Source organism: Pristis pectinata, chromosome 14 (assembly GCF_009764475.1).
Source record: "Pristis pectinata isolate sPriPec2 chromosome 14, sPriPec2.1.pri, whole genome shotgun sequence".
Classification (NCBI taxonomy): Eukaryota; Metazoa; Chordata; class Chondrichthyes; order Rhinopristiformes; family Pristidae; genus Pristis; species Pristis pectinata.
In genome coordinates, this window is record NC_067418.1 from 32,672,927 (window position 1) to 32,698,598 (window position 25,672).

Consider the following 25,672-nt stretch of genomic DNA (forward strand, 5'->3'; position numbering starts at 1 on the left):
TCCTTGTTTTAATTCTCTGTGACTCCGACTTTAAATACAAGAATCTCACATTCTTTATATCAGCTTTATATGATGTCCCACCACTTTCAAAAATTTGCACTTGTCAGTCTCCAAGTGTCTCTGTCTTATTCATCTCACGTTGCTTCTCATTTTTCCATTCAGAATCTATAATTTAAAATTTATTTGCCAAATGTTATATTTGGCTCATTTCTTCCCACTCTTTAGGTCATTTTAAAATGTACTTTTTTCCTCAATGTGAACACCATCCTTATCAGTCATACTCATTATGCCCTACTTTATGCATTTCTATGTGTTTGCATTTGAAATAGTTGCATATTGAAAAATAAAGCAAAATTTTGAGTGAATTTGTACAAAATATAAACAAAAGTCTCAGTTTAAGATGCATAGTATCTATCCTGTACTCCATTGTCAATCATTATTTAATAGAATCCTCATAAGCAGTGTGAAAGATTTAATTCATTTTTTTAATCCCAGGTTTCCCCAGAAATGTTTTGTGAACTCTGGATCCGCGATTCATTATTTGTGCACAACCATTGTTCTGCCCTGGGTGCTTATGTGGCACTGTGTAATAAGTTCAATATTTGCCTTGAGTGGAGGAAGCCAGACTATTGCCGTAAGTAGCGCTGTTTAAATAAATTGATAGAGCGTTGCTGCACGACCATGAAAACACATCCAGACAGAGGATAAAGCCCACTCTATTCTGCTAAAGTATTAGGCTCAGATTTACTGCTACGTTGCACCTTACTATATTCATAATATTTCCGATATCAATTGGATCTCTTCAGAACTCCAAATTGATGTTGGCAAATCCCATCTTGGGAGGTTTGGAATACAGCTCCAGTGTGTGTTAACCAATTCAAGTAAACGATAAAGAAATAGGAAAAAAATAGAGAAGAATAAAAAGATGGATAGTTACATTAGATATTGAAAGAGAGACAAAGAGGAAATGAGAATGGGCTATGAGAGAGATTGAGAGAAAAATGTCAGTTTTACTTTGTTTAGAAAAAAAGACACATGAAAGAAAAGGATATTTAACACAGTCTGTGTACTTTTAAATTAGTCCTTGCAAAGTTTAGCAAAAGCAGAGTGAATGTGCAAAAGTTACAAATATTCTTGGCACAAGATAGAACTGGAAGCCCTGTTCATACTGATTAGGATAAATAAACTAAACAATTAGAATCATATTTAATGTTTTTCCCCTTTTTTTTTCAGCATTCACATGTCCTCCTAACATGATATACCAGGCTTGTGTACTGACCTGTGAAGCAAAGACGTGCCAGAACAGAATTTTCTTCCCATCAGAAGACGCATCATGTTCCATAATGAGTGAAGGATGTGTCTGTTCAGAAGGATCCATCCTCCATCGTCTTGACTCCACCCTGTGTATACCTGAGGCAAAATGTGGTATGGCAGAGTTCTACATCGTATCTGGCTATGAAGAATTAGACACCAAATTTTACAACACTTTTATTAATTCCAAATTAATGCAGTGTGTATTTACAGCAACAATCATAATAGATGTTTCAAGGCTTCAGACATACCAGTTGTATTGCTAAAGGTCATTCATGTATTTCATACTTTTCAGCTTGCACCGATAGTTGGGGACTTCCACATGCTGCTGGTGAGACATGGAATGCATCAGTGGATGGATGTTGTATGCATCAGTGTCTGGAGAATGGGACCATTGTTACTGTCGACCACAACTGTTCAGCTGTTCCTGAACCAGTTTGCCATCGTTCTGGGGAAGTAGTAGTTAGTCTAGCTAGTGATAAGAGCTGCTGCCCTAACAAAATATGTGGTAAGTTTTAAATTCTGTACAGAAGTAGCTAATCCTCCTCACCTTAAGAATGTTAGCTCTTTGTAGTTTCTGTAAGGGCAGTTGATGACAATGGCATAGAGGTGTACAGCACAGAAACAGGCCCTTGTCCTACTTGTCCATACCAACCGTGATGCCGATCTATGCTAATCCCAATTGCCTGCATCAGGCCCGTATTCTCCTACTCCTTTCCCATCCAAGTACCTGTGCAAATGCCTTTTAAATGCCGTAATTGTAACTGTGTCTAACACTTCCTCTGACAACTCGTTCTATATAACTGCCACCCTGTGTGAAAATTTTCTTTAAAATTTTCCCGTCACCTTAAACCTATGCCTTTTTTTAGATTCCCCCGCACTAGGAAAAACATTCTATCTTGCCCTATCTTTGTCCCTCAATTTTATAAACTTCCTATAAGCTCACCCCTCAGCTTCCTACGTTCCACTGTGAATAAATCCAAGCTATCCAATCTCTCTTTATAAGGAAAGCCCTCCATTCCAGTCAACATTCTGGTGAATTTCTTCTGAACTCTTTTAATGCTACCACATCTGCCCTGTAATGTGGCGACCAGAAGTGTACACAGTACTCCAAGTGTGGCCTGACCAATGCTTTGACCAGCAGCAACCTCACATCCCAACTCTAATACTCAATGCCTCAGCCTATGAAGGCAAGCATACCGAGTGCCTTCAAAATCCACCTATGTTACCATTTTTGGGGAACTATGAAGGGTTCAATTCCTGCTGCTGCCTATAAAGAATTTGTATGTTCTCCCCTTGTCTGTGTGGGTTTCCTCCCACATTTAAGAGACGTACGGGTTAGGAAGTTGTGGGCATGCTATTTTGGTGCCGGAAGCGTGGCGACACTTGTGGGCTGCCCCCCAACACATTCTTAGCAATGCAAAAAGACGTATTTCACTGTGTGTTTCGATGTACATGTGACTAATAAATAAATATCTTATCGGAGGCCTCTCTGTACATCAGCACTCCTGAGGTTGCTGCCATTTACTGTATATGTCCCAAAATGCATTACCCGCAGAGTTAAACCTAGGTTTTAAAATGAAAATATACTCTTGTGTTTCATAAGAGCCATTACAAAGTTATCTGATGATGTATTAGGAATGTTTTTTTGCATTTTAGACTTCCTCAACCTTTATAAAGAGTCAAGAGGTGTTTTACCTTCACTAAACGCTTGAAGTATGGAGTTGCATTTGGGGCATTATAGCAGAAAGTGTACAATGAATTACCATTTTATTCCATTTTCAGCTTGCAATCAAACAGTCTGTGAGAGTTTTGCCCCTCAGTGTGCATATGGAGAGAGGCTCATTACCCTTTATAAACCAGACTTCTGCTGTCCTGACTACTTCTGTGGTAAGAACGTACATTTTAATGCAAAACAATACTGCCTGAAGTGAAATCTTGAGGAAATGATCACGTGTACTTCACACAAAAAAAAATGATGTAAATTTCCAGTATATCATGAGTAAAGAACAGCTTTTGTCATAAACATTTATTATCTTCTAATGTCATTGTGGCTTCAGTAAATCTATTTCAGAATTTTGCATAATTAATAATCAGGAAGCTATTTGTCAGTATAAAATTTGGAAAATATTTTAAAAAATCTTATTGATTAACATTAGAAATTATTCTTTATTACTGCAACTCAGATCATAAGGTTCTCTGTAGGAGTGATGTAACATTGCACCTGCAGTTCTTCAAATGCACAAATACCATCAGAGTAGGTGCAGAACAGACATGACGGAATTCACACAGAAGGGAAAAAATAAATCATTCTGCAGCATCTCCACTCTGTGAAAATGCATTGACGAGAAAGGCCAAAACGAATGGTGTTTGCAATTATTTATTTTGCTAACCCAAAGTAAATAACTATAAATTATAAAATTTATAAATTTATGATGTTATAGTTGCAGGGGGGTGGGAACCAGAGCGGCAGGACAGCAAGTGGAGAGGCTGTGGGGAAAGTAGATGTTAACACTACAAGATGGAAACCGAAAGGTTGAGCGTGGTGGGACTAATCTTCTGAGTTGTGTCTATTTTAATACAATGTGTAAGGCAGATGAACTTAGAGCGTGGATCCATACGTGGAATTATGATGTTGTAGCCATTAGTGAGACTTGGTTGCAGGAGGGGCAGGACTGGCAGCTCAATGTTCTGGTGTTCCGTTGTTTTAGACATGATAGAAGGGGAGGTATGAAAGGGTGGCATTCCTCATCAGGGAAAGTGTCACGGCAGTGCTCAGAGACGACATACTAGAGGGCTCGACTACCAAGGCATTATGGGTGGAACTAAGGAATAAGAAAGGGATGACCACGTTAATGGGACTATATTGTGGGCCTCCCAATAGCGGGATTTAGAGGAGAAAATCTGTAGAGAGATAGCAGACAATTTCAGGAAATACAAAGTTGTGATAGTAGGTGATTCTACCTTTGCACATACTGGGACTCCCATACTGTACAAGGACTGGATGGGGTCAAGTTTGTCATATGTGTTCAGGAGAGTTTCCTTAATCAATATGTAGATGTCCTAACTAGAGAGAATGCGATACTGGATGTCCTCTTGGGGAGAGACAGGGCAGGTGACAGGAGTGAGTGTAGAGGAACACTTTGGATCTCGTGATCATAATCCCATTAGTTTCAAGATAATTATGGAAAATGATAGGACCTGTCCTAGGGTTAAGATTCTAAACTGGAGGAAGGCCAATTTTGATGGCATCAGAAGGGATCTGGCAGGTGTGGATTGGTATAGTTTGTTTTCCGGCAAAGAGATGCTTGGTAAGCTGGAGGCTTTCAAGAGTGAAATATTGAGAGTATAGAGTCTGTATGTTCCTGTTAGGATAAAAGGCAAGACTAACAAGTTTAGGAAACCTTGGTTATCGAGGGATATTGAGGCCCTAGTAAAGAAAAAGATGAGGTGTATATCAGGTATAGACAGTTAGGATCCAATGAGGTGATTGAGGAGTATAAGAAATGCAAGAGAACACTTGAGAGAGAAATCAGGAAGGCTAAAAGAGGACATGAGTTTGCACTGGCAGACATGGTGAAAGAGAATCCAAAGAGTTTCTATAGCTATATTAAGAGCAAAAGGATAGCAAGGGACAAAATTGGTCCTCTTGGAAGATCAGCATGGTCATCTATGTGTGCAGCTGAAAGAGATGGGGGAGATTTTAAATGGATTTTTTGCATCTGTGTACACTCTGGAGGCAGGCACAGTCTATAGAACTAAGGAAAAAGAGTAGTGAGGTCATGGACCGTATCTGGATTATGGAAGAGGAGGTGCTTGCTGTTTTGAGGTGAATTAGGGTGGATAAATCGCCAGGGCCTGATGAGGGGTTCCCTCGGACCTTGTGTGAGGCTAGTGCAGAAATAGCAGGGGCCTGCAGGAGATATTTAAAATGTCCTTAGCCAAGGGTGAGGTGCTGGAGGACTGGAGGATAGCTAATGTTGTTCCGTTGTTTAAGAAAAGCTCTAAGAATAAGTCGGGAAATTATTGGCCAGTGAGCCTGACATCAGTCGTGGGTAAATTATTGGAAGGTATTCTGAGGGACAGGATATATAAGTATTTGGATAGACAGGGCCTGATTAGGAATAGTCAATGTGGCTTTGTGTGTGGCAGGTCATGTCTAACCAATCTAATAGAGTCTTTAAAGGTGATTACCAGGAAGATCGATGAAGGGAAGGCATTGGACCTTGTCTACATGGACTTCAGCAAGGCCTTTGACAAAGTCCCACATGGGAGGCTGCTCCAGAAGGTTAAGTTGCTTGGCATTCAGGATGAAGTAGTCATCTGGATTCAACGTTGGCTTAGCGGGAGAAGCCAGAGAGTGGCAGTAGATGGTTGTCTCTCTGATTGGAGACCTGTGACTTGTGGTATGTCGCGGGGATCAGTGCTGGGTCAGTTGTTTGTCATCTGTATTGATGATTTAGTCGATAATGTGGTAAACTGGATCAGCAGATTTGCAGGTGACACCAGGATTGGGGGTGTAATGGACAGTGAGCAAAGCTATCAAAGCTTGCAAAGTGATCTCGACCAGCTGGAAAAATGGGCAGAACAATGGCAGATGGAATTTAATGCAGACAAGTGTGAGGTGATGCACTTTGGGAGGACAAACCAGGGTAAGACTTGCACAGTGAATGGTAGGGCACTGAGGTGTGCAGTAGAACAAAGGGACTTGGGAATACAGATCCATAATTCCTTGAAAGTGGCAACGCAGGTCGATAGGGCCGTAAGGAGAGCTTTTGGCACATTGGCCTTCATAAATCAGGGCATTGAGTACAGGAGTTGGGATGTGTTGAAGTTGTATAAAACATTGGTGAGGACAAATTTAGAGTATTGTATACAATTCTGGTCATCTACCCACAGGAAAGATATCAATAAGCTCGAAAGAGTGCAGAGAAAATTTACACGGATGTTGCCAGAACTTGAGGACCTGAGCTACAGGGATAGGTTGAATAGGTTAGGACTTTATTCCCTGGAGCACAGGAGAATGAGGGGAGATCTTATAGAAGTATATAAAACTATGAGGGATATAGATAGGGTGAATACATGCAGGCTTTTTCCCCTCAGGTTGGGTGAGACTGGAACTAGAGGTCATAGGTTTAGGGTGAAAGGTGATATATTTAAGGGAAATCTGAGGGGGAACTTCTTCACTCAGAGGGTGGTGTGAGTGTGGAACGAGCTGCCAGTGGAAGTGGTGGATATGGGTTGAATTGTAACATTTAAGAGAAGTTTGGATGGTTGCATGGATGAGAGAAGTATGGAGGCCTATGGTCTGGATGCAGGTAGATGGGACTAGGCAGAAAACCGAAGGGCCTGTTTCTGTGCTGTAGTGCTCTATGACTCTATAAAATTTGTTCATGCATGGCATATGCTTTCAGAGTAGTGAAATATTTATATAAATAAAAGATTTATGTTTGAAATTGATTTACTACTTGAATTGACAGACCATTAACTTTCTACAGAATGTGATCCAGGAAAGTGTGGGTCTGATATTCCAATTTGTCGAGAGGACCAGACTTTGATTGCTACCCATGCTGACGGCAGTTGTTGCTTAGCATATATCTGCAGTAAGTTACACATTGATTCAAAAGATCTAACTTGTATCTGTCATTCAGCAAAAGTTTATTCCTATCAGTTCCGTCTTTGTAATTTCTTATTCATGAATGCCTCAAATTTTTATTTTGTCAAAGACCAATTTATATCTAAAATATTCTGATATAACACGACACCTAGAAGTCCAAATTAGGATGAGCTAATGTTTTAGCTTTAACAAAAAACAGAAAATAACTCCTTTCTCTGTCTCTTTGGCTGCCTCTATCTCTCATCCACCTGCCACGGTCTCCCAACTCCACCCCTGCTCCCCTCCCCTACCTGGCACAACCCACCTGTCATCTTGCTCCCCTCCTCTGTCCATCAGTCACTTCAGACTCCTTTCTCACCACTCACCTTCTCTTTACACTGGCCATCTCTCCTCATCACTCTCAGTCCCGATGCAAGGTTTTAACTCAAAACATTGACAATTTCTTCCTCCCCCTCCCCCACATATGATGCTCGACCCGCTGAGTTCCTCCAGCAGATTGTTCCCAGCCATCCATTATCCACATTTCAATGAGTCTGTGCACACAAACCCAAAAGTTGGAGGCACTGGAGATCAGATGCCAGCACATTTGAACTCCCACCTTGCCACTAGACTTACCATTAGGTCCAGTAGGAGATTCTGGATCATACTCAGCCCAGGCCAGATGTACTTCTCATTTTGGACCCTCAGCTTTACACCAGATAGGCTGATGAACAGTTGGCAGCTGTATCTGACTGTGGTCTTTACCCATTAAAGTGTCATTTTGGGTTAGGATCTTCCTTTCTCTCACCTTGTATTTTTAATTAACCTGAAATACAATGTATTTTTGTTATTTGAAATCCACTAAGCCAATCTTTGAATGGATTAAAAAATGATTCAGTCCAGTATTGTAAAAATTGGATACTTCTAAAATGTCAACATAATTAAAGAAAACCAATGTGGATTTATGAAAGGGAAATCTTGTTTAACAAGCATACTAGAAAATTTTGAGGATGAAGCAAATAGATAAATGAGTACCAGTGGATGTGGGTATATTTGGATTTTCAGAAGGCCCTTAATAAAGTCCCACGAGGTTTGTATGATTGTGGGTAACATACTGACATGCATTGAAAATTAGTTGACAAACAGAAAATAGAGAGTAGGAATAAGTGGATCTCTTTTGGGGTGGCAGGTAGTGACTGGTTGGGTACAACAGGGTGGGATTGTGAGTCTTGAAGCAGACACTAAGAGGTTTCAAGATGGTTCACACCAGTTGAGCGAGTGGTCCAATATGTAGGAGGTGGAATATAACATGAAGAAATGTGAAATTCTCCATTTTGGTAGGAAAAACTGAAAGGCAGAGTGTTATTTAAATGATGATAGACTGGGTAATGTTGATAGACCAAGGGTTCTAGATGCCTTTCTGCACCAGTCACTGAAAACAAATATGCAGGTGCAGCAGGCAGCTAAGGCAAATGGTATGTTGGGCTGATTGCAAGAGGTTTTAAGTGCAGGACAGGAACATCTACATCGAGTTATGGTGAGATGACATTTGGAGAATTATGTGCAGTTTTGGTCTCCTAAGAAAGGATATACTTGCCATAAAGGGATGCATAGAAGATTCACCAGACTGATTTATGGGATGGAAGAATTGTTGTATGAGGAGAGATTGGGTCAACTAAGTCTGTATTGTTGAGTCTAAAGTAATGAGAGGAGATCTTATTGAAATGTACAAAGTGTACAAAATGTACATGGCTTAACAGGCTGGATTCAGGGAGAATATTTCCCCTTGCTGAGGGGAGGAGGTTCAAAACCAGGGTCACAGTCTCAGGATACAGAATACGATAGGACTGAAATGAGGAAACATTTCTTCATTGTGGAGGCAGAATATATTTGAGGAGGAGATGCATGGATTTCTAGATACAAGTGTCATCTAGGAGTATTGGAGAACAGGAACATCATATTGAGCTATCAGGTCAACCATGCTCACATCGAATGGCGGAGCAAGCTCAAAGACCTGAGTGGCCAGCTCCAGTACTTTTATTTGTTTGTCTCAAGTAGAACCCTCGATCCCCTTTCCCACCCCTCCTCCCAATCATCCACCACCAAAACACTCTCATGCATGTTCTCCATAATCCCTGTGACTGCAGGAAGTTGAAAACCCTATGAGTTGTTTTACAGTGAAAAGGCCTGTTCAGTGCTGCAAACTACTTTGGACATTGTGAGAGGTGCAGAATATTGAAGCAATGAGCCTCAGATAAACTAGCACATTTTTTATAATTAACCTTTTTACTTTGTACATCATGCATGTAAATATCATGTATCCCCACCACATTATTGCAAAACGCTGTGAAAAGTGCAAACTTTCTCCATCATGGGATACCTTAAACTGGTAGTTCTCAAGAAAAATTGCTGCTTCAGTAATGGGTAAATTAGAGGTGGAAGAAGGGAGTGAATGCCACACATTTCTGTCATCAGAGCTGGGCATTTAGGGCAAGGATTGATGTGGTATCAGCCCCCTCCCAATGAAAGAAGCAGTCCTTACCTCGGGACCTTTGCTTGTTTCACTCATGAACTTCCCGACAATGGTGCAGGTCAGGATGTGCTCTTTCACCTATCCTGAAGTAGTCTGCACCCTTCTAGCATCTGATAAGTATCCAGAGAATTGGACTATTGATTAAGTTGATGAGCTTGAATCCCACTGGGATATCTGGGGAATTTAAACCTGAGTCATTAAATAAATCTGAAATAAAGAGTTAGTATCAGTGACCGATGAAACTACTAGATTGTTGTAAAATCTACCCAATTCAATAAAGTCAGGGAAGAGAATTTACCAACCACAATCTGATCCAGTCTGTGTATGTCACCAGCTACTGAGCAATGTGGTTGATGTGGTTTAGCAAGCCACTCATTTCTGGGACAGTTTGGAATGGCCAACAGATGCTAGTTTTATGATCAATTGCCACAGCCTATTAATGAATACACTGAAGGCTTGCTTCGGGATGTCCATCTGTTTGCATGCTACAGTATTGCAGTGGCATATCGAATGTTCATCACATGCCAATTGACCCTGCTGTTTGCTGAGTGGCCTCCTTGGCTTGGTGCGACATGAAGTGCATATCCTTGTGCACTGCATGGAACTGGCAAACCCTTTTAAGAAAATGAAAAAGAAATTGCACTTGCTGGAAATTTGAAACAACAACAGAAAGTGCTGGAAATGATCAGTAGGTTAGGCAGCATCTGTGAAAAGACATTTTAGGTCAAAGGTTTCCAGTATCTTCTGTTTTTGTGGCAATCTCTTAGTCATTGACTCGCTGTGTGTCTAGAGACAAATACTTTGCAGTAGAGAAACAAAAGATTGCAGATGCTGGAATCTAGATGAAACACACGATGATGCTGGAGGAACTCAGCAGGCCAGGCAGTATCCATGGAGAAAAGCAGGCGGTCAATGTTTCGGGTCAGGGCCCTTCAGCACTGAAAATGGGAAGAGGGGAAGCCCAATATATAGGAGGGAAAAGCAGAGCAGTGATAGGTGGACAAAAGAGGGGAGGCGGGGTGGGCACAAGGTGGTGATAGGTAGATGCAGGTAAGAGATAGTGATAGGCAGGTGCGGGGGAGGAGGGGAGAGCAGATCCACCAGAGGATGGGTCAAAGGTAAGGAGGAGAAAAAGGGGGGTAGAAAAAAGAGAGAGGCTAGGAAAGGGAAGAAAAGAAGAGGCATGGTTGGTGTGGTGGAGGGGGAGGGGATGTATTACTTAAAGTGGGAGAATTCAATGTTCATGCCATTAGGCTGCAAGGTTCCTCCATGAGATGCTGTTCCTCCAGTTTGCACTTGGAATTCTCCTGGCAGTGGAGGAGGCTGAGGACTGACATATCGCTGTGATAGTGGGAGGGGGAGTTGAAGGTGAAGTGACTGGGAGCGGGGAGATGCAGATCGCGGTTACGGACAGAGCACAGGTGTTCTGCGAAATGGTCACCTAGTCTGCGTTTGGTCTCACCAGTGGAGAGGAGGCCACACTTAGAGCACTGAATGCAGTAGATGATATTAAGGGAAGTGCAGGTGAATCTCTGTCTCACCTGAAAGGACTGTTTGGATCCCTAGATGGAGGTGGTGTAGGGGCAGGTGTTGCACCTATGGCAGGGGAAAGTTCCCAGGGTGGGAGTGGGATGGGTGGGGGGGGAAGGAGTGAACCAGGGAGTCACAGAGAGTGATCCCTGTGAAAGGCAGAAAGGGGTGTAAGTGGTGGAGAATGATTTGGAGGAACAGCACCTCATTTTTCATCTTGGAACCTTGCAGCCTAACGGCATGCAATTCACTTGGACTATCTCTGACACCTCTCTCTCCTTCCTCAATCTTTCCACCTCCATCCCAGGAGATTCCTTATCCACTGACATCTTCTACAAACCCACTGACGCCCACAGCTACTTCAATTACAGCTCCTCTCACCCTGTCTCTTGCAAGGACGCTATCCCTTTCTCTCAATTTCTCTGCCTCCGCCGCATCTGCTCCCATGATAAGGCTTTCCACTCCAGGATATCCGAGGTGTCCAACTCCTTTACTAACTGTGGCTTCCCCCCTACTGTGGTTGAGAGAGCTCGCACCCGCATCTCTGCCATTTCCTGCACCTCCGCTCTCACCCCCACCCCTCCCAGACCCAACAAGGAAAGGGTGCCCCTTGTCCTCGCATTTCATCCGACTAGCCTACGTATCCAACACGTCATTCTCCGCCACTTCCGCCATCTCCAACGGGACCCCACTACCAAGCATATCTTCCCCTCCCCACCCTTTTCTGCCTTTCACAGGAACCACTCTCTCCACGACTCCCTAGTTCTCTCCTCCCCCTCCACCCATCCTGCTCCCACACCGGGAACTTTCCACTGCTCCTGCCATAGGTGTAACACCTGCCCCTACACCACCTCCATCACCTCTAGAGGTGCAGGGACCCAAACAGTCCTTTTAGGTGAGACAGAGATTCACCTGCACCTTCCTTAATATCGTCAACTGCATTCATTGTGCTCCAAGTGTGGCCTCCTCTACATTGGTGAGAACAAACACAGACAAAGGTGACCATTTCGCAGAACACCTGCGCTCTGTCCGTAACCGCGATCTGCATCTCCCCATTGCCAGTCACTTCAACTCCCCCTCCCACACCATCACAGATCTGTCAGTCCTCAGCCTCCTCCACTGCCAGGAGAATTCCAAGCACAAACTGGAGGAACAACATCTTATTTTTGGTCTTGGAACCTTGCAGCCTAAGGGCATGAACATTGAATTCTCTGACTTTAAGTAATCCCCACACCCACCCCCAACCTTGCCTCTTCTTTCCTTCCCATTCCTAGCCCCTCTCTTTTTTCTCTACCCCCTTTTTTCCTAACTATCTTTGACCCATCCCCCAGTGGATCTGCTCTCCCCTCCTCCCCCACACCTGCCTATCACCATCTCTTACCTGCGTCTACCTATCACCACCTTGCATCCACCCCACCTCCCCTCTTTTGTTCACCTATCACTGTTCTGCCTTTCCCTCCTATACATTGGGCTTCCCCTTTTCCTATCTTCGGTCCTGAAGAAGGGTCCTGACCCGAAACGTTGACCGCCTGCTTTTCTCCACGGATGCTGCCTGGCCTGCTGAGTTCCTCCAGCATCATCGTGTTTTTCAATACTTTGCAGTACCTTAATTTCTGACTTGCACTCACTATAGGTAGGTCCCTTTGCTTTCACTCATAGTGATAGGAGATAATTAACAGAAAGGGTCACTCACTGCCTTTGAAAAGTCATAGAATCCTCTTTTTGTAGTGATCAATGTCATTTGAACCAAAGCAATTATATAAGGAAAATAGTGAAACTTGCGACAACACAGTTAAAAGTATGAAGGAAGACAGGTTTAGTTTCCTATTGCACAATCTAATGTGCAGACAGAAGCCTTTTCCTGAATGTAATCAAGCATTTAATCATGCATTGACCAATATGATACTTGCTTTGTTTTTCCTTGTACTTAGTGTGTGGTGCTTGTTCTGACCAAATTCCCACCTGCCAGGAAGGAGAAATCCTTACTGTGGACAACAATACAACTGAGATGTGTTGCCCAGACTACCAATGTGGTAAGAGTAATATTTTGCCTTTCAAGAGATGCACACGCAGTGCCAGTTGGTAACACAGAAGTGTAGCATACTTCAGGAGTCAGGTTGTGGTTTGATTCCTGAAAGCACTATAATCAAGTAATACAGTGTTGCACCAGCTCGCTGCTTGGATTCTCCCTCAAGAGAATGGGATAATTTTAAAGTCCAATTTTCCTCTGTCTAGGCAGATAGGCTGGCCTGAAGCGTGCTTTATCTGTACTTCAGGATTTGGGTCATGTGCACATATATGCTCTTTAACAGAGGTCTCCACCTGGAAACTGAGGTAAAGTTCTGCTGTGGAGCTCAGAACCATGATGTTGCACTATTCTCTGTTGGTTTTAGGGCATTGTACTGTGGCTGGAGGAGGGAGGGGAGAGGTGAGTAGACAAGACAAAAGTCACAGGAACAGAGTTTGTTATTTTAAAGTTTCAGGGCTGCAGACAATTGGAGTCTTTGGGGAACGGGCAGGTCATAGGTTGATGGTAGGAGAATTTTGGATGAGCTGGAGGATGGGTATCTGACCGTGAGATTGCTAGAATAGTTTTTAAAAAACAAAAGCAAAATATGTGGGGGTTGCAATTCTGAAATAAAACCAGAAAATCATGAAAACACTCAGCAAGTCAAGTAGTATCTGCAGGGAGAGAAACTTCAAAGGCTAATAGCCTTACAGCAGAATTGAGAAAAATAAACATGTTTTAAAATGCAGAGAAGGAAAAGAGTGAGACAAAAGGAAGATGTGCCAGAGAGGAAGGCAAAAGAAATTAAATAACAGAAAAACTTATAATGCAAACTGGAAAAGTGTGGTAATGAGACACAGCCTAGAATAGGCATGAAGGAGAGTAGAATTGTTGTTTGAAATTATCAAAGAAGGATATTTTGAATGGTGGAAATCTTGATTATCTGAAATTGGTGAACTCAGTGTTGAGTCTAGAAGACTGTTAATGTGCCTGGTCAGAATATAAAGTTATATTCCTTGACTTATGTTGAACTTCATTGGAGCAATAATATGAAGCCAAGAACAATGAGTGAAGAGAGGACTGGTTCAGCTGTGGGATGGCTGAATTTGGACAATGTTAGGCATGATTAGAGGGTCAATGTTGAAGGGGTGAAAACAACAGTCTTTGTGGTCAAGGGTTTGAAACTCAATAAATCTGAGGAAAACTGGACACTACAAATCCATACTGGCACTAGGGATTTGCATTCATTGAAATTTAGTTAGTTACTACCTTCCACTTCAACTTCCACAGATGTGATGTCAGACCTTAAAATGGTTTGAAGTTTTTCTTTTGAGTCTCATGAATACTTTGTAAATCGAGTTTACAGACCTTGCTTATGATAGGTCACTAATATTGCTATGTATGTTTTACTATACTTGAACCAGTGCTGCAATGTAATACTCATATTTAGAAGTTAAAGCTAGGAGAAGCATGCAGATCTTTGGCTGCAGTTCAGTTCAGATGCATGCATACGTTTTCTTCATTAATTACCTCTGGTTTATTTCTCCTAGTTTGTGAAATCAATCGATGTCCAAAATTTCAGTGTCCTACAGGAATGCAAGAAATTCGGGCATGGAGCCCAGATCAGTGCTGCCCATTTCATTCTTGTGGTATGATTTTCTTCAATTTCTAAAAGTTTCAACAACTTACAAGACTTAAATAACTGGCTTCAATTTACATATTTCTTTTTATTAGAATGTGCTTGTGACACAGTTCCTAAACCTCAGTGCAAATTGGTAAGCAACACATACCTATCTTTTGATCTGATGTAATGTTTTTTTCCCTTAGACTGGAGAATTATAACTATTCTATCATTTGACTATTTTAGGGAGAGGTGTTAGTAATAGAACAACAGCTTGGAAATATCACAGCCAATCCATGTGGATGCCTGGAATACAAATGTGGTAAGCTCACTTATCATTCTGGTTGCCCAATTGCAAGTGAGAATTAAATGCAACTTCATTCCAAGAATAATGCAATTTGAGCATTTAGGCAAATTTGATTAAGCTTGGGGAGGGATAGGAAAATATTAAACACTAAAATATCAGCTTCATGAACAGATAAAGATTGGTGAACTTCTGGAATTAAGGGTTATGGGGAACTGACACCGAAGAGGAATTGAGGCCTGGGGCAGATCAGATTGACTGGTAGGAAAGAGACACGGGATTCTGTAGATGCTGGAATCGGGAGCAACACACAAAAAAAAAATGCTTCCACACCTATTACCTGCCAGCCTGTGCTCCTCCCCCTCCCCAACCTTCTTATTCTGGCTTTTGCCCTCTTCCTTTCTAGTCCCAAAACATCGCCTGTCTATTTCCCTCCATCGATGCTGCCTGACCTGCTGAGTTCCTCTGGCATTTTGTGTGTGTTGACTGGTAGGATAGGCCCAAGGGGCCAGGTGGCTTACTCCTGCTCCCATTGTGTTCATCTTGTGCACAGGATCTTGGTTACAGTAAAAGCTGGGTGGCCTTCTCATTATGATAATTTTACGAGAGAAGAAATATTCCATCACAGGCTAAGTGGAACAGGGTGGTTTATGCATTGCTTAACTTTGGTTCTAATCCATAGATTTTAATGTTGCAAATAGTCTCCAAATGTGGAGATATTTGAACTGTGAGGGAGTCGAGAGATATAGGGAGCGCACTGGAAAGCTGTGGGCCAAGATTTAGTCAGCCATGACCTTATTTCAGTTCAGGCTTGAGAATTCAATTGGTCTACTCTTGCTCCTGTTAGGTTTCTAATTTTACTTATTTTGACTCCATTCATGTTGAGGGAAATGGGCTGGATTTTGCTGGCCCAGTTCCCTGAATCCATAACTGGTTGGGATGCAGGGAGCCTATTTTGATAGCTCAAAGTATTCTCCAGCTGGTAGGAGGGTCAGAAGTGTCGCAGTGACTGAAGCCCGATTCCAAGTGCTCTTTACGAAAGGAAGAAAAATGGGCAGAAGCAGAAAAGGGGGTGTTCGAAGGAGAGAGTGGAAAGGTAGTTGCAAGGAATGGAGAGAGCAAAAGAAAGAGTGGAAGAGGTTGAAGAGATGGAAATGGTGGGGGAAGGGAGAGGAAAAACTAAAAGGGAAAGCAGGAAAGAGAATCTGGGAGAGAGGGCTGAGAAGACAAAGGAAGGCATAAGGAAAACAGATGAGAAGGGAAGAATTGTCAAGGAAATAAAGGATAGAGGAAGTCGGGGTAAGAGAATGGTAGAGTTGGAGAGGGAGTGAAGGTGCAAAGGGGAGGAGACTGAGAGAATAGGAGAGGGATACAAAGGGGTAAGGAACAGGGAGCAGGAGAAAGTGTGGGAAGGGGGAGAAGAGGAAATGAACAGAGGAGAATGGTGAGAGGAGTGCGGGGGAGATGGTGTGCAAGAGAGGGGCAAGTTGGGGGATGGGAAGGAAAGAAGACATAAAGAGAGGGTAGATTTAATTAACTTCCAATGTAAAAGTAGCATTTATATTGGAGCAGCAGATAGAATGGAAGAATTACACAATGTCATTCGAAACTTATATCCAACTTTCTTTCCAAGTCCGTGGAATGAATAGTTTAAAGTTCCAAAATGAACTCTGAATTGGCAATTATTTAGTGCATCTGTGCACTTTATTGCAAGTACAATAGAGGCAGCATGTTCTTAATTAAGTCAACATTTTTAACTATTAGAAAAAAGCTTTATAGCCTGTTTTATTCTACATTGTTAAATAGCGATTTCCCGGAATCAGATACATTATTTTCATGTTTTTTTTTTGTCACAGTAAATGACCAAGTGTGTATTGATGGAGAGAGAGGTATATTACGCCCCGGACAAGCCATTGTAGAGCACACAACAGATGGGCTTTGCTACTCCACACAGTGTACACACAATCAGGACAACAAAACTGGCTTCTACCAACTGCTTGTCACCATGATCAACTGCTCAGCACAATGTGAAATGGTAATAATTCATGAATTAGATATACTTCAATCCTTGATACTGAGATTAAAGAGACAACTGAGGCATTTTGTAAGAAAATTGTCTATTGTACAGTAAACAGGAATCTATTTAATGGGGGAAATAGAGATGACAGCAACTTCTCCCAATAAAACCAGATTAACTGCCCCCTCCCCCCAAAAAAAAGTCAGTGAATGGAGGATAGTTACAGATAAATTATGTGTATAAAATTTAAATATATTTACAACATTGTAGCCATGAGGTTTAATGGAGAGTGGAAATGACCCAATAACTTCCACACCATTTGTCACTTTGCAGCCTTCTATAATGCAACTTTTAGTAAACGAGAAAAGGCATTGTTTTCTTTGTAAATCTACAGGAATAATAGGCCAGGATTATTCAGTGAAATTACATAATGTGCTAAATTTTAAGTAAATATGCAACTAAAAAACATTCTGGTAATTTTATTAGATATGATTTACCAACAGGCTATATGTGAGACGTATTAATATTTGTCATCAATTAATTACACAGAATCAGGTCTACATTCCTCCTAATGACTTAACAACATGTTGTGGTGTTTGCAAGAATGTATCCTGTCTAGATAACTTGGAAAATGAAACTACAACCATCCACAAGGTAAGAACATTAGGAAAAGATGAAAGAGAATACAGAAGTGAATAATTAAAGTTTTGCAGTGTTTCTCAAGTCTTCAGCTCCAAAACATCAATTATCGTTATTCTGCAAATTTTGTCTGACCAATTTACAGCTTTTTTCTGTTTTGTTGACAAGATTCCATTATCTGCAATATTTAATCTTGTTTAGTGAAGAGGCGAAGACGGAAATTATGATGTCACTGGTGCACTACCTGTCTGAGATGTGGATCAGGAATTTACTTTCATGTCATCTAGCTGAGATGTTTGATACATCTACATCTTTTTAATAATATAATGCCTTTCAGTGAAGACAGCCTGAAAATAAGTTAAATGTTAATCTGAACACTACCACAATTAGTTTGCATGTTACTTTAATCATCAAGTATATTGCTCTGCAATTCAGCCATTCAGGTTAACATGGTTTGATGAAGAAATTATACAATTATTTTTCATATTTAATTCTTATCTCTAGCAATAACATGATACTTATCCAGGAATACCCCTGGTTCAAGCACCAGTCTGTGTTGGTGTAGTGGATTTCAATAAGAACAATGGGAACACAAAATTTGCCTCAGTACCCTAAGGTTAGGAAAGAAAAGGTCACCTGGATACTTGCTCTTGATCACCGTCCAGTAACTGCTACCAAAAATCTATCCACATGGACATTGAGAGCAAGGATGGGGTAGTGTCATCCCTGTTCGCAGTATCCATTTGGATATATTTGGAAATCAAGCAGCATATCTATGGCAAAATAAATGATGGTCATATTTACTGAAATATCAGAAGGTGACAAAGTGAAAGAAGCAATTTCTCCTCCCTCATGTAGGATCACAAAAATTGATTGAAGTATTCTAAATGCTAGAAGACTTATGTCAAATAACTCGGTCAAGAGAAGGGATTGCATGTGAGACTTTATTCTCAGTATATCTTTACCTGCAGAGACAATGGAAAACACCTTGTCTCTGGCAAAAAGCTTTAAAATTGCCCTGGATTTTGAAAATCACCTATCACAGACTTTGACAAAAACTATTCTCAGAGATCTGGCAGTCTTTATGATATGGACTTACCCTTTTTTTGATGTCTGCTGCTGTCAGGCCTCATCAGTTCAAGAGATCTCATCTAGGGCATTAGTTGGAGGACATCTAACAGCCATAATGTTAACCTGGCCAAGTAGCCTATCGTAGACAATAAGTCAGCTAATGTTGTATAATTTCATAGAGCCCAAACCAAAGCTTGGAATATGGTAAGGCTAAAACTTAAAGCCTCACAATATTCTAAAGAAAAAATAATTTCATCTTTAAATATTTTTCTGATGGAATTACAATCCACATGCATAAAATTAGCTTGTATTTAGGTCTACTGCTAAGCAGCAATGATGGGTTTGTACAGTATTAACATACATAAATCTCATGTGATGGAGTGCAAAATTTTCAGGACACTAAAGAGCAGGATGAATTTGTAAGTATCCTGAGTAATATGACCGTTCTCCTGTAACAATGCTATATGCAAATATTTTTGCCATAAATACAACTGAGGAATCCAGGTCAGTATTTAGATTTCATCTTAGTACTTTTCTTCAACTGACATCATTATGTTTAACTTTTATCTATGACTAACCCGTCTCCTGATTTCAGGCATTCTCTCAGGTGCCTGGAATGTTTGCTGTGTCCAGAGCTGCTTTTTTCCATTTTAGTTTAGCACCCATCTTTACAGTCTGGGATAGTTTACAAACATTTTATGTTATCTCCTGGAATAACTAACTTTTATACCAACAATACTATGTCTGGCTATGCATCAGAGCTATTTGCCTAATACCCCACAGTTTGGAGTGCAGCAAGTTGCAAGGAGGTGTGCTATACGTCAGAGAGAGTTCTTCAAAACTTGTATTGAATAAGAAAAGTAAAACACACGAGCTTGCTAAATTTAATTTCTGATCTCATAATTTGCAACCTGTATATTCCTCCTCCTTTCACCAAATTATCAGGAAAATTTTACAATGTGTTATAAACAGTTCTTGTATGAAAACAGTACCTTATCATAATTCATTTTCTTCTTGAATAGCCTGGAACATCGTGGATGTCCAACTGTGTCAGGCATGATTGTACTGACACAATTTCAGGACCGGTCTTGATAACCTCAAATATCAGTTGCCCACCTTTCAATGAAACTGCTTGTTTGAAGGTCAGTCTGTCGCATATCAACATGTTCAATATTGAGGATTTATTTTGGATCATTTTGTAACTAAAGGTACAAAGAATTTGGATGAGAGCAGAATTATAGATCCAAATCAAATTATTTCAAAATGGAAGAAAATACCCTTGATGTGCATGAACATGCCTCTGCTTGTCAAAGTAGCAACATAATTTCCGAAATACTGTATATATAATTATGAAAGATAGTGTTACTTTTTTAAAATTGTAATATAGCCTGTCTGAGTTTAGCTACTAATTTTATTGGTAACTTGTTATAAGCCTTCTACCTAGTACTCTATGGCACAGGGCGCCACTGGAGCATTACCTTCACTGCATGATATTTTAAAACAATTATTTTTAGAAGTGGTCTGTTGGCACGACTTTAGACCACCAATAGGCAAATTCACAATAAAGCAAACTTGCACGCCCAGGTCCAAAATGGAGATGAGATCTTGCCTCGCATCCCTCTTCACCACTTGAGGAAACTAAGAAAAATCAGGCACAATTTTGATACTTGGAAGGGGTGACTCACTTGGGGATAAATCCAAGAAGCTTTATGATCCAAAGTGCAACATTTCAGTCCGTCCTACTTGTCAAAACCTCAGCTTCTGTCTCTCAGCCCTGAAAGGTTAGTCTAAGTATATGCGTTTTAAACATTTTGTGGAATCTGATTGCACTACACTTTCAGGTATTGTTTTCCAGATGATATCAAAACTTTGCAAAATAATTTTTCTTATTCTTCCTTTTATTTTATTTTGAGTTCTCACATGCCTGACAAAATAGAGCCTCCCTTGAACTTTTCTGTTTTAAAGAGAACTACCAGCTTCTCCAATCTGTCTATGAACTGAACTCTCATCTCTGGAAGCATTTAGATAAACCTCCTCTGTACATTCTCCCAAATGCTTCTGTAGCCAAGGCTGAAGTGGGAGTTGATAAGGGTCGTGTGACTTTCTTGTCCTTCTAGTCAATGCTCCTATTCACAAGCCAAGTATCTGATATGCATTCTTAAGCACCGCCTCGTGTAGAAATCAATTGAAGTATGAATATGAAGTTAAAATTACTGGGCTCCCTGACTCCATTTTGTACATTTTCTGTTCACCAAAATAAAAACATGGGCATCCCAGATTAGTAACTAATCTTAAAACCCTGAGTTTGCTGGTGCACAAGTGCAGTAATACCGTTACTCTTCAACAACCTACCTTAGTTTGCTCTTTTGATAATACACTGGTATGTAAGCATTCTCAGATGTATTCTTTGTCTGGTACAAGAAACTTGGTTTTAATGTGCATAGTTCAATCTTATTGCAGCTGACAGTAATTAAAGCTTTTCTTCCTCAGATTGGAGGATCAATTATAACGTACATGGAGGGCTGCTGTAAAAGCTGTGAGTAATCATGTAACTGGGACTATTTTTGAATCTGCACTAATCAGCAACTCTTTAAAATTGTTCCATTATTTTTACCATAGAAAAATTAACAGTGTAAACAAAATGTTAACGTTCATGGAACAAATAAGTCATGACTGTTATAATTATTTGAGGAGCAGCACCAGAAATGGAAATACTTGCAGAAATAAAGCCCTAGGTGGAGTAATCCATTTAGTCCCATTGCCCTGCTCTTTTCCCCATGGTCCTGAAAATTATTCTTCCTCACGCCTAACCTCCTCCTCCCTTGAAAGACCCTGTTGATTCTATTTCTACCAATCTTACAGGCAGTTCATTCCAGACCAACAATAGCAATGATTAACAGGCATGGAATAGAGGGATATAGGTCATGTGCAGGACAAATGTGCAATTTAAGTTGGCATTGTGGTCAGTACAGACATCATGGGCAGAAGGGCATATTCCCCCGGTCTTTGATACTGAGAACAGCCAAGATCTTCTGAACCTCTATCAAAACTCCTCTTAACCTGCTTTGCTCCAAGGAGAACAACTTAGTTTTCTAAGTCTAATGTTACAGCAGATATCCCAAATTCTTGGGATCATTCTAGTGAATAATTTCTGTACTTTCTATAGATGCTCATCGTGACTAAAATTAGGTAACCAGAATTGAACGCAACATTCCGCTTGTGACCCAACCAGTGTTTTGTACAGATTTAATACTTGCATACTCTCTGTCCCTATTTATGAATCCAAGGATAGCACACACTTTATTAATTACTCTCTCAATACGCTCTGCCATACGTAAGGATTTATGAAGAATGTGCAACATAATTACTCTTCGATGCAGAGGAAGAATCAGAGAAAACGTTGTAAAATGGGGAAGATTTTCCAAATGTTACAGCTCGCATATGTTAATCAAGGATAATAGACCAAGCATTGTAAGATCAAATTAATTTCCATTTCAAGCTACTGGCCAATAAACAATGACAGTTGTACATAGCAGTACCCATGTCGTTTGATTGTCCACATCATTACTTTTTGAGTCCATATAATCCTTCTAACTTTTTGGAAGCTTCTTTGGCACTTTACGCACACAGTTCAAGTACAAGATCTCTTTCAGTGTTTAGCTTTCTACATAACAGTTTAGAAATTGTGTATTCAATACCTATAAGACATTGTTTCAACATTCTGAAATATTGTCCTAGACTTTGCATTCCCGACACTTGCCATCAGCAGATTCAGAAGACCAAACTTACTTGTGGTATAGTGGAATAAAACAATACCCTTACAAGCCAGCCCACAAAAGCCTTCTGAAAACCTTTGACAGCAAGCAAATCCTGGCACCAACGTTGTCAGCTATCAAAAATGATCTAGATCTTTCTCACATGCAGATGCATATAAAAACTATTTAAAAATTCATAACATTAATTATTGCAGTTTTGATAAAGAACATCAATTAATAAATTTTTTTGCCCTCAGCCTACACATCAAATTCAAATGAATCGGTTTGTGAATCCTGCATCGTCTAACTTAGCACAGAGTAAAAAGGGCAGATTCCTTGTGGAGGAAATCTGATCAAGCTCTTGATTCACTATTAGGCTCTATGGGAACTGTCAGCAAATTCTAGGCTATTTTACAAAATTAGTAAAAACTTAATTGCAACAATCAAGGTGAGCCAAGTCCACCATTCCCATGCCAGCACTAATTTAGGGATTAACCCCCATTTCCTCTCAGAAGTCCCTTCTTCCAGTGCTGACATAGGCTGAAGCCAACAGCAGCCTGCTGCTGATGCTGTCCCAATGGACAACGCATGCAGTTCACCAGGGCAGCCTTTGGGAACTAGATTTAATATTAATGAACTATCATAGAACACAACATAGAGTAAATCTATAAATGTACCTACTTCATTACTACTGCTCTAACAGCTTGATCGTCCCTGCTCCTATTATTCACATTTTCAACTTTTATTAGCAGGGGCTGGGGGAGAAATTTAACAGCATTAGAAAACCAGCACTGGAATCCAATTAACACATGCCCATTTGAGCTGGTGGAGGTCAGAGGGAAGATCTAGCAATCAGACTTCATTGCCATGATCAGTGACCAGAAAATGCTAATCACATTGTGGCTGGCATGTTCCTCAACATCTGAAGTGGATAAAACCTATTGGAGTGATAACCAGCTCTGTGCGTACATTGGCTCAACAGGAAGTCCTTTATGGCTGCAAATAGACCTGAAATCCATCCTTAGAACCACAGAACACTACAGCACAGAAAACAGGCCATTCGACCCTTCTAGTCTGTGCCAAAACGTTATTCCGCTAGTCCCACATACCTGCACCCAGTCCATAACCCTCCAGACCTCTCCCGTCCATGTATCTATCCAATTTATTCTTAAAGCTTAAGAGTGAGCCCACATTTACTACATCAGATGGCAGCCCGTTCCACGCTCCCACAACTCTTTGAGTGAAGAAGTTCCCCCTAATGTTCCCCCAAACCTTTCCCCTTTCACCCTAAAGCCATATCCTCTCGTACTTATCTCTCCTAATCTAGGTGGAAAGAGCCTACTCACGTTAACTCTGTCTATGCCCCTCATAATTTTGTAAACCTCTATCAAATCTCCCCTCATTCTTCTACGTTCCAAGGAGTAAAGTCCTAACCTGTTCAATCTTTCCCTGTAACTCAACTGCTGAAGACCCAGCAACATTCTAGTAAATCTCCTCTGCACTCTTTCAATCTTACTGATATCCTTCCTATAGTTAGGTGACCAGAACTGCACACAATACTCCAAATTTAGCCTCACCAATGACTTATACAACCTCACCATAACATCCCAACTCCTATACTCCATACTTCTATTTATGAATGCCAGGATGCCAAAAGCCTTTTTTTTTAACAACCCTGTCTACCTGTGACGCCACTTTCAGGGAATTATGTATCTGAACTCCCAGATCCCTTTGTTCCTCCGCACTCCTCAGTGCTCTACCATTTACTGTATATGTCCTACCTTGGTTTGTCCTTCCAAAATGCAACACCTCACACTTGTCTGCATTAAATTCCATCTGCCATTTTCTGGCCCATTTTTCCAGTTGGTTCAGATCCCTCGGCAAGCTTTGAAAGCCTTCCTCACTGTCCACTACACCTCCAATCTTAGGATCATCAGCAAACTTGCTGATCCAATTTACCACATTATCATCTAGGTCATTGATATAGACAACAAACAACAATGGCCCCAGCACAGATCCCTGAGGCACACCACTAGTCACAGGCCTCCAGTCTGAGAAACAATCATCCACTACCACTCTCTGTCTTCTCCCACACAGTCAATTTCAAATCCAGTTTCCAACCTTTCCATGGATACCTAGTGACTGAACCTTCTGAACTAACCTCCCATGTGGGACCTTGTCAAAGGCCTTACTAAAGTCCATGTATACAACATCCACAGCCTTTCCTTCATCAACTTTCCTGGTAACCTCCTTAAAAAACTCTACAAGATTCGTTAAACATGATCTACCACGCACAAAGCCATGCTGACTATCCTTAATCAGCCCTTGGCTGTTCAAATACTTGTATATCCGATCTCTGAGAACACCTTACAATAATTTACCTACTACTGATGTCAGGCTCACCGGCCTGTAATTACCTTGTTTACTTTTAGAGCCTTTTTTAAACAATGGAACAACATGAGCTACCCTCCAGTCCTCTGGCACCGCACCTGCAGCGAAGGACATTTTAAATAGATCTGCCAGGGCCCCTGCAATTTCTACGCTAGTCTCTCTCAATGTCCGAGGAAATATCTTGTCAGACCCGGGGGATTTATCTACCTTTATTCACTGTAAGGCAGCAAGCACCTCCTCCTCTTTAATCTCTATATGTTCCATGACACTACTGCTTGTTTCACTTCCTTCCATATCCACTATGCCAGTTTCCTGAGTAAATACTGATGCAAAAAAACTGTTTAAGATCTCCCCCACCTCCTAAGGCTCCACACATAGATGACCACTCTGATCTTCTAGGGGACCAATTTTGTCCCTTACTATCCTTTTACTCTTCATATACTTGTAGAAACCCTTTGGGTTTACCTTCACTTTACCTGCCAAAGCAGCCTCATGTCTTCTTTTTGCCTTCCTGATTTCCTTTTTTAGTATTTTCTTACATTTTCTATACTCCTCAAGTACCTCATTTGTTCCTAGTTGCCTATACCTGCTATACACCTCTCTCTTTTTCTTAACCAGAGCACCAATATCTCTTGAAAACCAAGGTTCCCTATGCTTGTTAACTTTGCCTTTAATCCTGGCAGGAACATGCAAACTCTGCACTCTCAAAATTTCACCTTTGAAAGCCTTCCACTTACTGAACACATCCTTGCCAGAAAACGACTTATCCCAATCCACTTTTCCTAGATCCTTTCTCATTTCCACAAAATTGGCCTTTCTCCAATTTAGAACCTCAACTCGAGGACCAGACCTGTCCTTATCGATAATTAACTTGAAACTAATGACATCATGGTCAC

The 25,672-nt window shown here is 40.9% G+C and overlaps 1 protein-coding gene across 1 annotated transcript in view; it reads left to right on the forward strand.

Moving 5' to 3' along the window:
* LOC127577980 (otogelin-like) overlaps positions 1-25,672 on the forward strand; it is a 190,890-nt gene that overhangs the window by 155,176 nt on the left and 10,042 nt on the right. The window contains exons 39-51 of the mRNA XM_052029688.1: positions 496-634; positions 1,234-1,425; positions 1,607-1,819; positions 3,097-3,201; positions 6,810-6,914; positions 12,902-13,003; positions 14,529-14,627; positions 14,713-14,753; positions 14,846-14,921; positions 16,760-16,938; positions 17,470-17,574; positions 19,653-19,772; positions 21,121-21,166. Of these exons, the coding sequence (XP_051885648.1) occupies positions 496-634; positions 1,234-1,425; positions 1,607-1,819; positions 3,097-3,201; positions 6,810-6,914; positions 12,902-13,003; positions 14,529-14,627; positions 14,713-14,753; positions 14,846-14,921; positions 16,760-16,938; positions 17,470-17,574; positions 19,653-19,772; positions 21,121-21,166 (1,522 nt within the window). The remainder of the gene's footprint in view (positions 1-495; positions 635-1,233; positions 1,426-1,606; positions 1,820-3,096; positions 3,202-6,809; positions 6,915-12,901; positions 13,004-14,528; positions 14,628-14,712; positions 14,754-14,845; positions 14,922-16,759; positions 16,939-17,469; positions 17,575-19,652; positions 19,773-21,120; positions 21,167-25,672) is intronic.